The 16,362-nt window shown below is 36.2% G+C and overlaps 1 protein-coding gene across 17 annotated transcripts in view; it reads right to left on the reverse strand.

Annotated features, from left to right (window-relative positions):
* LOC144980920 (ATP-binding cassette sub-family C member 4-like) overlaps positions 1 to 16,362 on the reverse strand; it is a 139,549-nt gene that overhangs the window by 115,718 nt on the left and 7,469 nt on the right. For all 17 annotated transcript variants that reach the window (XM_078928843.1, XM_078928847.1, XM_078928841.1 and 14 more), the window contains 2 exons: positions 14,230 to 14,340; positions 877 to 994 (listed from right to left, as the gene is read on the reverse strand). In XM_078928843.1, the coding sequence (XP_078784969.1) occupies positions 877 to 994; positions 14,230 to 14,340 (229 nt within the window). The remainder of the gene's footprint in view (positions 1 to 876; positions 995 to 14,229; positions 14,341 to 16,362) is intronic.

Genomic DNA, 16,362 nt, shown 5'->3' on the forward strand with positions numbered 1-16,362 from the left:
TATGATAATAAATTAATAGTTTTGGCTCTTATCGTGGGTGCTGTAAAGTTGAGTCCATGGAAAAGGTTCTTTTTACTCACATTCTCGCACTGTGTTCAGAATTAAAATGAGCACTTGGCCAATAACAGAGCTGTCCATCTCCAATTTTTTTTCTTTAATCATTATAGCACCTCACATATGTCTTGTCTCTTGTATATATTATGTTTTGTTGTTGGTTTGGGACGTCTTTGAAGTGTATTGAACACATTCAGTGGGTATTGCTGTTTGAAAAAGCTCATATATTTTTTTAAAATCTGATTCAACGAAAAGTTTAGGACAATTCTTATTTTCTTTCCAAATAATTGTTTGTTGTTTTTTTAATATGCCCATCTGCGTGGTATCATTAAGATGCCATCAGAAGCATTCCACAAAAGACTATAGAAAATTCATCAAACAAATGTCTGATATGATGTGAACTGGAATCACTCATGTTGTCCAAATTGAGCAAATTGGGGGTTCATTATCTTGCCCAAAGAAAAAAAATGAAATTGACTGACTTCCGGATCAATGAGCAATACCTTAAGTAAGTACCTGGCTACTTCGCCTCCCAAATGGTTATTTCTAATATAGCTTCCTTTATGGGAACCTTATTTCATTCATCTCAAGAATATGATATGCCCCATCTCATTCGCCTTCTTTTTAAAATAAATCTGTAGATATCTATGAGGGAGATTATGTCTGGAAATGATACACAATTACAGACGAGAGAACGAGCGAGAGAGAGAGAGAGAGAGAGAGAGAGAGAGAGAGAGAGAGAGAGAGAGAGAGAGAGAGAGAGAGAGTGAGAGAGAGAGAGTCACAAGAAAAGAGAGCCCCTCGACCTTTGTAGCTACTCACCTCGAAGAAGACAACGCTGCCAACCAACAGGTACTGGATACCAAAAGTATGGAACAAAGCCTTGAGTAGACTGGGCTGTTTCCCGTGCTTCACACCGTCCAACTGCTTCTGCCATTCTCTGAGGAATAAAAACGTTTCACCAATTCATCACTTTTCAATCAGTTCGTCAATATCTTCATTGGATAGCTCAGTGCTGATGGTGACATAAAAAGTGAAAAAGGAGGACCATTTTGATCAATGGTCTATAAGCCCCGTTTTTACTGCATTAACCCCATCTTTAGAGCAATTGATATAAGTTACCATTGATACTCTAACGCCTGAAGAGTGGGACACTGCACCTGTATGCTCCACCTCGCAAAATTCTGGCCAACTGGCCAAGCTTTATCTCTGAGTGAATAATATGTTATCTTTAATCTTAGGATTAAATTCGCCAATAATCCATATATATATATATTTGATGACAACATACATGAAATAAAAAAATTTAAAAAATGGTAAACGGAACCAAAAAAAAGACCATGACATTAATAACCACAAAAAAATATTAAAATGGTAATACCACCAATACTTACAATAATAATAACAACAACAACAATATTAATAATAATAATAATAATAATAATAATAATAATAATAATAATAATAATAATAATAATAATAATAATAATAATAATAATAAGAGAAAGAGAAAGAGAGAGAGAGAGAGAGAGAGAGAGAGAGGGGGGGGGAGAGAGACAGATAAGAAGAGAGAAATAGGGAGAGTCAGATAGTGAGAGAGAAAGAAAGAATGAGCATCACAAACACATACACATAGAGAGTGCATGTGTGAGTGTGGGTGTGGGTGTAATCTAATATAGGTTGTTGGACAGTTATAGTCGTGATGCCGACGGGTCTTCAGATAACGTGTCACACATACACCAGGTCTTTTTAATTGTAAAAGCAACCAATCTTATGAAAAAATGTCTTCGAAATATCATATATATATATATATATATATATATATATATATATATATATATATATATATATATATATATATATATGGCTAAAAGAGCAATTAATAATAATAATAATAATAATAATAATAATAATAATAATAATAATAATAATAATAATATTAATAATAATGATAATAATAATAATAATAATAATAATAATAATAATAATAATAATAATAATAATAATAATAATAATAATAATAATAATAATAATAATTTAAAAAAAATATAATAATAATAATAATAATAATAATAATAATAATAATAATAATAATAATAATAATAATAATAATAATAATAATAATAATAATAATAATAATAATAATAATAATAATAAGAATAAGAATAATAATAATAATATCTCAGTAATATAATTCTATTTACAAAACTGGCGACCCTGTGGGAAAGAGAGACAAGAACCAGTCGAAACCCACGACCTTTTTAGACGGCCTGATTATTACAAAACCACGCTGATAATATCATGTTTCGTGTGGAATACACAAATAATAATATAGGTTGTAAACACGTGTCGTGTAACGCTGGATTGGCATTTCAGTGTGTGTTGAATGATTCAATGAATGACAGCATATCTATCAACATCGAGAAAACTTCCGTGAATAATTCATAATTACAGTTCAGAACATTTGCATGGATAAAACACACATATTATACCGTTGTATAGTAGAGAGCAATGGGCGCTGCCTGATGCCTGGGTGACAGGTTTAAGAGTGTTTGCCAAGATGAGGGTCATTTAAAACGATCGATATTTGAAGGTCGAGTTTCCTGGTCATTTTTTAAAATATTATTTTTTTTTTTTCCAGAGTACGACAGTTAGTTGATTAAAGCACCTGCAGTTTCACCACGCTCAATAAACTCTAGATAGACCGAAGATGACGTCACTCAGGTCTTTGTTACTGTTTTTTTTTTTTTTTTTTTTTTTTTTTTGCCATAAGTAATTCTCACTAAACTATATTAACCGGACTATAAACATTCTATGTAACACATAGATTTGTGTGTTGGGCCGTTATATTTCCGGACGGCAATGTTGTGAGTTTCTTAGCCAAGCGCACAGTATCGAAACAAGCCTTTAACATACCCCCCCCCCCCCCCCCCCCCCCCCCCCCCCCCCCCCCACCCCACCTCGTACCTCCCTTACCAGCTGGTTATCTTGAATTTTGTCATATTTAATTGGTCTGTTTAAAGATATAAATAACAATAGCCAAAAGGAAGAAGGCCAAAGGCCGAAACGTTGTTTGTTTTGTGTTGTTACCTTATATTTGAGCCACATTGACTCACTTTATATTTCTCTCCAATAGTAAAAGGAATGGAAGTTTCGATTTAATTAACGAAGGTATATAATGTGGAAGTTTCGGGCTTTCCCCTTTGTCAAAAAGCAACACGATGAATGAAAGCCAACATATGAAATATCCGAAACGTCCACCTTGTCTGTCGTTAATTACATGTAGAAGCTTCCATTTCTTTTGATTATTGATATTTATTTCTTCAAACATCAACACATTTGCAATGGCCTTTTTAAGGAAAATTGGACTCTTTTTGCTCTTCATTATATAAACCGACTGACTCAGACAGACCGTAGCGATCATAAACATTTTGATGGTAGAATACTCACAACATCTGACAGCCAGATTATCTCGTTGTTTTTTTTTTTTTTAAGGTTTTACAGCATTTGCAACACATTTAGGTCAAATCAGCGCTAGTAAAAAGAAGAAAATGGAATAGTAAAAATATTCTAGACTTACAGCTAAAGCACCCAAGAAAAAGTAAGACAAGGGGGAATTAGTTCAAATAGGGAATAGATGTAGATTCCAAAAGCACACCATCAATGTACTTAGTTTGAGATAACCAGCACATGATTCCACTGAGAGGAACATTCTCAACACAACCGAGAGATGATTTCCAAGGAAAGAAATATCGTCTCCCATAAACTCTAACTATACATTTGACTGTTTCCCTTCTAGCCAGGGTATCCGACCAGGGCCAGGACAAAACCAAGTAATCTCATTCGAGGACAAAGACAGAAAGCATGTTGGAAAACAGATATAGGGCGAGACAGAGGACACACTAAGTACCTCCCTGCCTACTTTGGGAGGTCAGGAATCCCACCCAGACAGCCAGATTAAACATGACAAAACGTTTAACGTTTATGGTCTGATAGATATAATTTTGTGAGAAATAATCACTAAGAGGATACCTATAAATATTTTTTTTCAAAAGATGAGTGACGTCAAGTTCATTCTCTCTATAGCCTGACACTGACTTAAAAATTACGTCACCATAAAAGGCGACGATCACCAAAATAAAATAAAAATAAAGAGAAAATGAAAAGTGGACAGCAGTTAGTAATGCTCCAGTAGACAAATAAATAACCTCATTGGTTGTACACCACTGTTGAATACAACTTACTATTCAGTTTCTCTTGGTGGTCGCATAGAAATAGGATAAGGTTTAGACAAGATCGGTGGCTGGTCGTAACCTTGTATTGTGATGTAATTCTTAGGTTAGTGTCAGTCTATAAGTTCGTGAAGTAAAGCTTACTGTCAGGCCTAGCAGATAGCCGGAGCTCCTCGTGGTCAATTTCTACTTTAAACGTGGCCAAAATAGAACCTTACTAACCAAACACTACTAACACTCTGACCTCCTCGAAAAACTCACCAAACAAGACTAGGAAAAACTATTATTGAAAAAAAAAGAGGAAAAAAAAGAGATAATTTTTTTGAATTAGCACCATCAACAATAATAATAATAACATTAATAATAACAATAACAATAATAATAATAATAATAATAATAATAATAATAATAATAATAATAATAATAATAATAATAATAATAATAATAATAATAATAATAATAATAACAATAGTGGTGATAATGGCAATTTGTCAAAAATTTGTCAAAAATTTGTCAATATATCGGTCCATCGGTCAACTCAAATAAAATCATAACATAAAATATCATAGTTTCGAATATTATATTACTACTTCTGACTTATCTATTCGTAATAATAGAGATATAACTTACTTTATTTAAATTTGTAATGAATTGTCCTTTCCTTGAAATGATTTTTTTTAATACCCTCTATTCAAGAAATTTTAAATTAAACTTTGGTCAAAAGGCCTGAAAGTATTTCATCTTACTTATTTTATCTTTTAGAAAGAGTAAACTATTGAGCACCCCTTATAATTGTAACAGATTAATATCATATCTCTATAACAAGAGGACGTTTATAAAGTTAACATGAAGATTGATAGAAGAATGGCTAGGAGAGATATAATATGTTGGTAAGGGAAAGACAGAAAGAGAGAAACAGAAAGAGAGAGGGGGGCAAAGAAAGAGTGGTAAAGAGGGAAAGTGAAATAGAAAGAGGAAAAGAGAGAGAGAGAGAGAAAGAGAGAAAAAAAGAAAAAAAAAAAAAAAAAAAGAGAGAGAGAGAGAGAGAGAGAGAGAGAGAGAGAGAGAGAGAGAGAGAGAGAGAGAGAGAGAGAGAGAGAGAGTTTAACTGATGAGGCTTATTCTTTTTTTAATAACGGGGTAACTTAAAATAATTCTTTTTAAACGGACCTACAACTGTACTACCACTCTTGACCTCCTTAAAAATAAAATCTAGACTCATTTACCTCCTACCCCATCCCCTTTCTTTTCGACCACCAATTGCCTTGTCTCAGGTTTGACATCTGGCGCCAATTTATCTAGACTGACGCCATAAAAATGGCAGTGTCACTAAAATTCATGCAACTGAGCACAGGTGTCAAAATACGACACAAGATATGATGGTGATTTTTTTCACGGATCCACCACTTGACCTGAGCTTTTATCAGAGGAGAATGTTTGACCCGGAAAAATCAGCTAAAATTTTCCGAGAAAATTCCAAAATCCCGGAATTCCGCGGATCCGCTGAAGATTATCATGACTGAATAATAATAAATAGAAACACGATTCTCTGACAGCCCTGAATACCGCCAGACTGAGTATTAATGTCGTTGCAAATGAGTCCGACCCTTTCAACAATATTCTTGCCACATTAAAAATAACAATCATAACAAAAGTAACAACAACAACGATATGAAGATGGTGATAATAATAATAATAATAATAATAATAATAATAATAATAATAATAATAATAATAATAATAATAATAATGATGATGATGATGATGATGATGATGATGATGATGATGATGATAATGATAATGATAATGATAATAATAATAATAATAATAATAATAATAATAATAATAATAATAATAATAATAATAATAATAATAATAATAATAATGATAATGATAATGATAATAATAATAATAATAATAATAATAATAATAATAATAATAATAATAATAATAATAATAATAATAATAATATCGTCTGTACTCAATGGTGGTTGCAGTATGAATGAAATGTTAGCGTGGCGTGGGTAGAGGATAGGGTGCCCCAGGGGGGGGGGGGGGGGGGTGATCTAATTGATAAGAAAAGGTCAGCGTCAGGGAACAGAACCTTCCAGAAAATAATGGAAGATAAAAGACATAGTAGTAGTAGTAGTAGTAGTAGTGGTAGTAGTAGTAGTAGTAGTAGTAGTAGTAGTAGTAGTAGTAGTAGTAGTAGTAGTAGTAGTAGTAGTAGATACTACTACTACTACTACTACTACTACTACTGTTCCCTGACGCTGACCTTTTCTTATCAATTAGATCACCCCCCCCCCCCCTGGGGCACCCTATCCTCTACCCACGCCACGCTAACATTTCATTCAACAAGACATGAAGTGAATAGAAAAGTGCCAGAAGACAATAGAGAATAAAATTTTTTTTTTTTTTTTTTCGCGGCGGTGGTGGGGTTTGAACCTGCGACCTTATTGGTACGACAACTCCGCCTGGCAGGTGAGAGCGTGGCTCTACCGTGTGAGCTATCCACGAACACAAAAATATTCGTTTCAAACTCAAAGTCATTACTAGATCCCTCTCTCACCCACTTCTTGAGACCGCCGATTCGTTCGTACACCACCATCGCGAATAATTTTGACCAGCAGTTAAGCTTAATAGCCAATATTCTCAACACAAACATATAACAAAGAAACGATTGAGACATTGAGTATGCTCCGGTGTATGGGGTGAATTTTTAATTCAGAAAAGTGAGTGGAGCAGGCACTTATGTTGGTAACAACAAGACATGAAGTGAATAGAAAAGTGCCAGAAGACAATAGAGAATAAAAAATTTTTTATTCTCTATTGTCTTCTGGCACTTTTCTATTCACTTCATGTCTTGTTGTTACCAACATAAGTGCCTGCTCCACTCACTTTTCTGAATTAAAAATTCACCCCATACACCGGAGCATACTCAATGTCTCAATCGTTTCTTTGTTATATGTTTGTGTTGAGAATATTGGCTATTAAGCTTAACTGCTGGTCAAAATTATTCACGATGGTGGTGTACGAACGAATCGGCGGTCTCAAGAAGTGGGTGAGAGAGGGATCTAGTAATGACTTTGAGTTTGAAACGAATATTTTTGTGTTCGTGGATAGCTCACACGGTAGAGCCACGCTCTCACCTGCCAGGCGGAGTTGTCGTACCAATAAGGTCGCAGGTTCAAACCCCACCACCGCCGCGGAAAAAAAAAAATTTTTATTCTCTATTGTCTTCTGGCACTTTTCTATTCACTTCATGTCTTGTTGTTACCAACATAAGTGCCTGCTCCACTCACTTTTCTGAATTAAAAATTCACCCCATACACCGGAGCATACTCAATGTCTCAATCGTTTCTTTGTTATATGTTTGTGTTGAGAATATTGGCTATTAAGCTTAACTGCTGGTCAAAATTATTCGCGATGGTGGTGTACGAACGAATCGGCGGTCTCAAGAAGTGGGTGAGAGAGGGATCTAGTAATGACTTTGAGTTTGAAACGAATATTTTTGTGTTCGTGGATAGCTCACACGGTAGAGCCACGCTCTCACCTGCCAGGCGGAGTTGTCGTACCAATAAGGTCGCAGGTTCAAACCCCACCACCGCCGCGAAAAAAAATTTTTTATTCTCTATTGTCTTCTGGCACTTTTCTATTCACTTCATGTCTTGTTGTTACCAACATAAGTGCCTGCTCCACTCACTTTTCTAACATTTCATTCATACTGCAACCACCATTGAGCCCAGACGATACAAGTTATTTTTCATTATATTTTATTTGTTTTCCACGTTTATTTGTGTATTGTTGTGCTGACGAAGGGGTTGTACCTGAAACGTCCATTGTCTGTTTTGTTCCCATACGAAGCCTTTCCTTTTCACTCTTTCGTTAGTATACTACTACTACTACTACTACTACTACTACTACTACTACTACTACTACTACTACTACTACTACTACTACTACTACTACTACTACTACTACGACGACGACGACGACGACGACGACAATGACGACGACGACGACTAGTGCGGGGCGGTCCTTGGCAAGCTTAAGGACCACAGTCCTACGGTCCTTGGGAAATGAAGACCGCAAGGACCGGTCCTAGGACCGGTCCTTTTCGACATTGAACATTCCTGAGAGACTGTTGGAAATTCGAACCGGTTTGACCTTTGAGACCGTGGGATCGTTCATTCTTGAACCGTTAAAGACCGCTACACGATGAAAACCGTGGTCTACAGGAGTAAAACACACGGAGTAGTCACACTCATTTCAAATTGTAACCTAATTAGAGAAGAGGGGTGATGCCTTCTTTATTTGCTCACCGTACTTCATTGTTACTTCGATAATTTAATAAAATTTGAAATTTATCCCCATTAACGGAGATAATGGCATCGCCCAAGGCGTTGATCGAGTTGTTCGTGGCGTTGATACACACACGCAACTCCTACCCCCCCCCCTCCCCCCCCCCCCCCCCCACACACACACATTAGAGGGCAGCGAGCATTGAAGAGTAAGAGAGAGACGTGAAGTTATAATAAGAGGGGGTGGATGAGGTAATAAGAGGGGTCGATGGTGACTTTTCGCCAGATCTAACAAACTCAGCTACCCATTCATTGCTGAGTAGACAGGGATTCAGAAAAAAACTCGACTGCACCCGGGATCGATCTCTGGCCCTTTGCGTATAAAGAGAGTGCTCTATCAACTGAGCTATCGGGGTCCCCAAATATTCTATTGGACTTTTTTAAAATTCAGACGTTATAACTGGGTTTTTTGGAAGGAAGAAACTAATGAAACTCATATTATTTGATTAGTAAAAACACCAAACGAAATTTTAATATTATTGTATTATTTTAAATGACAACACTGCGATAGAAAGGAGTGGTGACAAGAGATGGACAAAAGAAAACAAAAAATCGGATTTGCTAATTGCTAGGTTCGACACACACACACACACACACACAAACACACACATCTTTAGTAGTCACATACATTTCAAACAATAACCCATTAGAGAAGAGGGGTCATGCCTTCACCATAGATCATTGTCATTGCGATCATTATGGTGTAGTAAATTTTGAAATTTACCCCGTATAATGGAATCGTCCAAGGCGTGCGCCTCCTGTTCCCCCCATCTCACACACGAAAGGGCGGTTTGCGGAGTGGAGGTTGGTGGTCGTCTGCCTGTATGGTCGTCTGTGTCGTTTAGTGTATGGCAAAGGGGGGTGGGTGCGATTAATTAAGTGGGATGGGTGGTGATTAGTGGAAGATAGGCAACCGAAGCAACGAATCGCTGGGAAAGTAGTAGGCTATGGCGCGAGACCGTAGGACCGTGGTCCTTAAGCTTGCCAAGGACCGCCCCGCACTAGTTGAAAGGTGATAAGAAGTGAGGACCGCCGCAGGTCTTCCCCTATGGGACCGGTCTTCGGTTCACAGCTAAAAGACCGTGGGACCGCCGGTCCAGACCGGTCTTCAGCGCGGCACTAACGACGACTACTAATAGTAGTAGTAGTAGTAGTAGTAGTAGTAGTAGTAGTAGTAGTAGTAGTAGTAGTAGTAGTAGTAGTAGTAGTAGTAGTAACTTTGTATGAATATGAATTCACTCGTGACTTCTTGATATTGGATTAGAGGGTATATTGAAAGAGATGCAAGTGTTATCTTTCGTTGGCAAACGATACTGTCATACTGTCGAATTCTGGAATTATCAATTGTATTTTTTTTTTCGGCTAAACTTTTCATTCATACATTTTTAAAAATTGCAAATCTAGCTTCTTCAGCATTCACATGCGCACTAAGGGTCATATATTATGTTCTTTATGAGTTCGTCGTTGGGAGATTAAAGACGTAATCAACTGGCGGCCCAGTCTTTGGACACAACTTTCAACACTATAATATAATGATGTTATAATGTCAGTACAGTAGTAGTAGTAGTAGTAGTAGTAGTAGTAGTAGTAGTAGTAGTAGTAGTAGTAGTAGTAGTAGTAGTAGTAGTAGTAGTTGTTGTTGTTGTTGTTGTTGTTGTTGTTGTTGTTGTTAGTAGTAGTAGTAGTAGTAGTAGTAGTAGTAGTAGTAGTAGTAGTAGTAGTAGTAGTAGTAGTAGTAGTAGTAGTAGTAGTAGTAGTAGTAGTAGTAGTAGTACCACTACTACTACTACTACTACTACTACTACTACTACTACTACTACTACTACTACTACTACTACTACTACTACTACTACTACTACTACTACTACTACTACTACTACTACTACTACTACTACTACTACTACTAATAATAATAATAATAATAATAATAATAATAATAATAATAATAATAATAATAATAATAATAATGTCAATAAAATGAGCAAGTAAACGACGGAGTGCACTACAAGCGTTTTCTCTTCTTTTTTATTTTACTACTGAGTGGAGAACCGGCATTATTTGCGGAGAAATAAAGGAACAGGCAGTCATCTATTATTATTATTATTATTATTATTATTATTATTATTATTATTATTATTATTATTATTATTATTATTATTATACTTATTATACAACAGTATTGTATTCTTAGATTTGCCGGTAATTCTGTGCTCGATGATAAAAATGTATTATTGGCTTAACGGAGCAATGTGGATCCCCAACCGACGTCGTCCCCAGCCCTATTTTTTTTAAAAGAATAGATTAGAAAGATTATCATTGCTTGATAGTATCAAGAGAGATTTAAAATTAGGTCATCATTTTTTTTTGTTGCGGATGAGATTATTATTACTTGCTAAAGATTTAAAATTACGTCATCAATTTTTGTTGTGGATATGCTAGAATTTCATTGAAGAAATGATACTCGCATTGAAAGTCAAACGTCAAAAATGACTGAGTATTATGACCTAGCAAATTTTCTTCGTATTAAATTGTGTCAACGGATGATAGAATTAGCCTGAAATAAAAATGTTTGCGAGTTAATTGTATATCGGTCTGTAAGAAATAGTTTTATAATTCTTAGATTTGCTAGGAATTCTGTGATCGATGGCAAAAATTTTACATTGTCTATTCGGAACAATCTTGATCCCCAAACCTATTTTTTAAAATAATATTTTATTTCTATCTATTCACTATTTGATGCAACCCTTTTGTAACACGATAACTATTACATCAGACCTTTATTTAAAGATCGTTTGTTATCTGAAATGGACACTTGTATTCGAGACGAAATTGCGATAAAAAAACGGACTGTGACAGTAACATGTGATTAACATCGTGTTCGTCAGATAAAGTCTGAATCTTGAATGGCTCCTTATACTTGGTCAATGGAGAGGTTTGGCAGATGGTAATACACGCATCATATATCGAACACAGGATCATTCTCATTATACGTTAAAAAAAAAAAAGTGCCGCCTATTCGATTTTCACACGGGTCACGGAAATGTTTTCACTGTGTGTGCCATCCAATAAAAATTGCATAGCGGCACTATTTTTACGTATAATAAGAATAATCATGTGATCGATACGTGATGCGCGATAAGTGTGATCTCTTAAACTTAAACTCTCGTATGTCCACAAAATCCTGAATGGCGACCTTTGTTTTTTGGGGGGCTTTTTTTAGGTATGTTACGACGATTAGGAGTGAAAGTTACAAAAAGAAAAAAAAAAGAAAAAACAAAACCAAAACAAAACAAAAAACAAAAACAAAAAAAACGACAACAAAAAAAAAAAAAAAAAAAAAAAAAAAAAAAAACAGAAAAAAAACCGGAAAAAAGTAATAATTAATAATGATAAAATCATTCAATCTTGAGGCACAACATTCTCTCACTTTAAAAATTTGGTAAACTCTTACCCTAGACTAATACTTTAAAAATTAATTTAGTTTATATCCAAGCTTTTATCGGAGATTCATAACGGCACGTCGTCCACTGTCTAAGGTCAAAAGAAATGTTTGCTTAGGATCCCTTCTACGCGCAATAATAAGAGCAAGTAGGGTATGCCGCATTTCAAAAAAAGGTTTTATTATTTGAGTTACTGGGATGCCATTTTAAAGATTATAATCGACTTCTTATACATATCTTATATGAGATCGTTCAATTTTACACATTTACAGTTTTTTACATGAAAATACTGAAATTGTGTTCCAAAAATCAAATCGGCTTGGGATTTTTTAATTTTTTTAAGTGAGATAAAATGAACAAATGAGTTTTCAAAAATGTTTGGATAGCCATCTTGTCCTTAAAACTAATACCGTGCATATGAGCCATCTTGACTCTTTTCAATCTGACTTTACGTGGCTGTCCGCTTGTTCTTAAAATACCATACATATGAGTCATCTTGACTCTTTTCAATCTGACTTTACGTGGCTGTCCGCTTGTTCTTAAAATACCATACATATGAGTCATCTTGACTCTTCTCATTCAATTGGGCAAATGTTCCACAAAATCTACTACAAAAAGTCGTGCCTTAAACTGCCAGACCACATCAAAGATTTCGACCAAAGAACAACGAGGGGACATGCAGTAAGAGTAACCATCCCAACATTTTTAAAAAACGGACGCCCACATGTATTCGTTTTTCCCTTCCACTGCCCAACTGTGGAATAGCGTCCTAGCTGACGTGGCAGCAGCAGCTTCTAATGGTGTACTATTTTATGACGGTTGACCCAATCAGCAAATTCTTTACCGCACTTGTGCACCATCACAAACCAACCCAAAAGCTTAGTCACAACAGACCGTTCAACTGGATGCTCTGCGGTTTCGGACTCGTTACCACAACGGGTACATATTGGACAGGTGGAAAGTCCCCACTGATGAAGCGATTTTGCCGTTAGGCAGGTTCTCGACCGAAGCCGATTCGATGCCACCCAGTGAGTGTCTCCTCTTGCATGTGGGGAAACCTGGGAACTTCTCCCCCCAGTTTCGAGGAGTTTATGTCCCGCCCCCTCGAGGGATTGAATTCGTCCAAACCGACTTCCATCTCGTATATATGCATCTATGTCCGTAGTCAGGGAATCTGCGTACAAGGGTTGCCGGGACTTATTTCGGTTCGAGACGGGGGCACCGTCCATTATGCGCTTGAGAGGGGTATCCTCATTCCCGCTTTCTGGCACTATGTGTATCGACTTGCGAAGTTTAACATCTACCTTCTCAACGTTCCTGCTTCTGAAAACGGTTGCCAACATGCCTTCACGTGGTTTCTAGAGCTCACATCGTGACTTTTTAATTTACGCATTTTTATTAGTATTATAATTATGTGCAGTATTTTAACAAGTTTACAATGTAATACCCTACAATCTGTGAGTGATTCTCGACAATATTGGAGGTTTCCACTAAGAAGAAGAAGAAGAAGAAGAAGAAGAAGAAGAAGAAGAAGAAGAAGAAGAAGAAGAAGAAGAAGAACCATATGAGTTATCTTGACTCTGTTCAATCTGACTTTACTACATGGGTCTTCATTATTTGAGAGCACACCAGACCAGATTGATAATACGCAAGAGCTGTGTTAGGGTCATGGGGACATAGAGAGAGAGAGAGAGAGAGAGAGAGAGAGAGAGAGAGAGAGAGAGAGAGAGAGAGAGAGAGAGAGAGAGAGAGAGAGAGAGAGAGATTATGTTGAATAATTGTAATAGTTAACCTATATAATTATAAATGATAAGCATACCATCCATTACAAAACAAGTGGGTTGGTGATAAGATAAATAATGGTGCTGATCCATCCATAAAAATTATATTGCTATGCCTTGCTAAGCGTGTGTTGAATGCTGACTCCGCCGTTCCGTGGTTGTGTATGTGCACATGTATGTGTGTGTGTGTGTGTGTGTGTGTGTGTGTGTTAGTGTGGGGTGTGGTGAGAGAAGAGAGAGAGTGTGTGAGTGGGTGTAGTGAGAGAGAGAAGAGAGAGAGAGAGAGAGAGAGAGAGAGAGAGAGAGAGAGAGAGAGAGAGAGAGAGAGAGAGAGAGAGAGAGAGAGAGAATCTCTTACCTTTCCAATTTACAACCTAGGTGATCGGACCTGTCCGTGGGACTGACATTGAAAAGATCTTCAGGTTCCAGATTTCGTTGATAACCCTTTTTGAACAGAGGATTCAGCCAACTGGTGACACAAGAAAGAAGAAAAATAAATAAAAACAAACAATTAATTAAGTGCCAGGTCTCCTGTTGCAGATATCGGCCATCATGTCTCTCATCTTCTCTGATGTCAACAGCCTTTAAAAGATCCACATCCGTCGTCACCCGCCGACCTCTAACATTCTCGATTAAAATGACCCTCCTCTTGTCAAAAACTCTCAAACTTGGGACATCCTTGAGCATGATCGCCGATCAATAAGGACGAGATTGCTGGCCAAATTATTTTTTAAAAGGCGTGGATATGTGTGTGTGTGTGTGTGTGTGTGTGTGTGAGAGAGAGAGAGAGAGAGAGAGAGAGAGAGAGAGAGAGAGAGAGATTGTGAACAGAGAAGCCACGTGTAGAGTCGAAAATTATGATATTCGTTTTGTTTAATCTTACTCCGTCACTGTGGTTTATTTCTCTTTTCAATGCCTGAGCAAGGACAGAAAGACGGCACTAACAAACAGGATATGTAAATAAAGTGTAGGCCACAACAATCTTGAGGCAAGGACGCATAAGAAAAAAATACTTTATAAGAATAAAAAATAGTAATAAATAGATTACAGAGTAGTTCAAAGAACAATATCATCATACCGTACCCCTGTACCCAGAGAAGCCCACCGAGCCTTCACCTGACACCAGCAAGGGATCTTTACCGAATAGAGGAGGCATAAAGATGGTTTCTATTAATAACTATCTGAGAAAGTGTATCGAAAACAGTATCAGACAAAGCAAGAAAGAAAATTACAAGAGAAAAATAAAACATCCCAAAAATCAGTCTTCCTCGACTGAGGATCGAACCTAAGACCTGATTACCGGTCAGACGTGCTACCATTACACCACAGAGGCCTTGGCAAAAAGCGTCATAAAACTCGTGTCTTCTTCTCCTCCTCCTCCTTCTTCGATCGATCTGGTTTTTTAGTACCTAATACAAATGTATTTTTATGGTTTTAGTGGGGGCTATTTTGTTGTTGACGGAAGAAATGTTTTGAGTCGGAAACGTTCCGTGTTTGGTATTTTGTTCTTTTTTTTTCTTTTTTTTTTTTTTTTTTTTTGAAGCTGTTATATTAATTTTTGTTTATAACTTTTTACAGGCCACATTTTCTATCAGTATCAGTATCAGCTTAATATTACTTTGACAAATTCATTTGAAGTCTCGGGCTTAATTAAGAAATCTTGACAAGTTGGGGGTCACCAAGATAAAGTCTTCTGGTCAAAAATAAATTAAATGTGTTTTGACATTGTGTACTTCAGTATGTGTGTATGTGCTTGTGTGTGCATGCGTGCGTGTCTGTGCATGAAAAGAGGAATCAAAACAATAACAAAATGAATCTCGACGAGGTCATATCTGATGACGAGTTTGTTCAACGTTTGATAGATTCAAACGTAGGCCTACCGAAGATCAAACGCGAAGCATACATAGAAATGAGATTAAGGTCATGCATACATAAATACTAATGACCTTTTTAAAAATAACACTCTTACAATATCCAATAAAATGCCTGATCAAAAACAAAACATAATAAGAAACAACAACAAAACAAAACGATTTTAGAAATCAACGATCATTGTCAGCCGTCCGTTGCATGGTTTGACTTTGTTAAAAGACGAAACCCATATCCTATGGCAATGACACCATGTATCGAAGATGTATCCCCGATCATCGTCTAAATAATTATTTTTTTTAAAGCACCCCTCTCAGTCAAGTGAGCGAATTGAGGACTTTATACTGAGGACTTTATATATGAAATAACCGCAGAACTCTGTATGTAGTTCATTAAAATATAAATAAAAATAACAATTACAAGATGGATAAAGACAACCCACATTATAATTAACCTTTCAAAAATTGAAACAGATATTTGTGATTGACAGTTTCAATAGGTCGAAGTGAACTTAACACTGATAACTGATTTCTTTTTTTTTTTAATTCTAAGAATTATGAAGTCTGTGCTAAATATATAAGATTCTGTATCAAATGCACTTTCTGTGATTAAATAAATAAAG

The sequence above is a fragment of the Berghia stephanieae genome, chromosome 10 (assembly GCF_034508935.2).
Source record: "Berghia stephanieae isolate SIO BIC M18660-M18661 chromosome 10, UCSD_Bste_1.3, whole genome shotgun sequence".
Classification (NCBI taxonomy): Eukaryota; Metazoa; Mollusca; class Gastropoda; order Nudibranchia; family Aeolidiidae; genus Berghia; species Berghia stephanieae.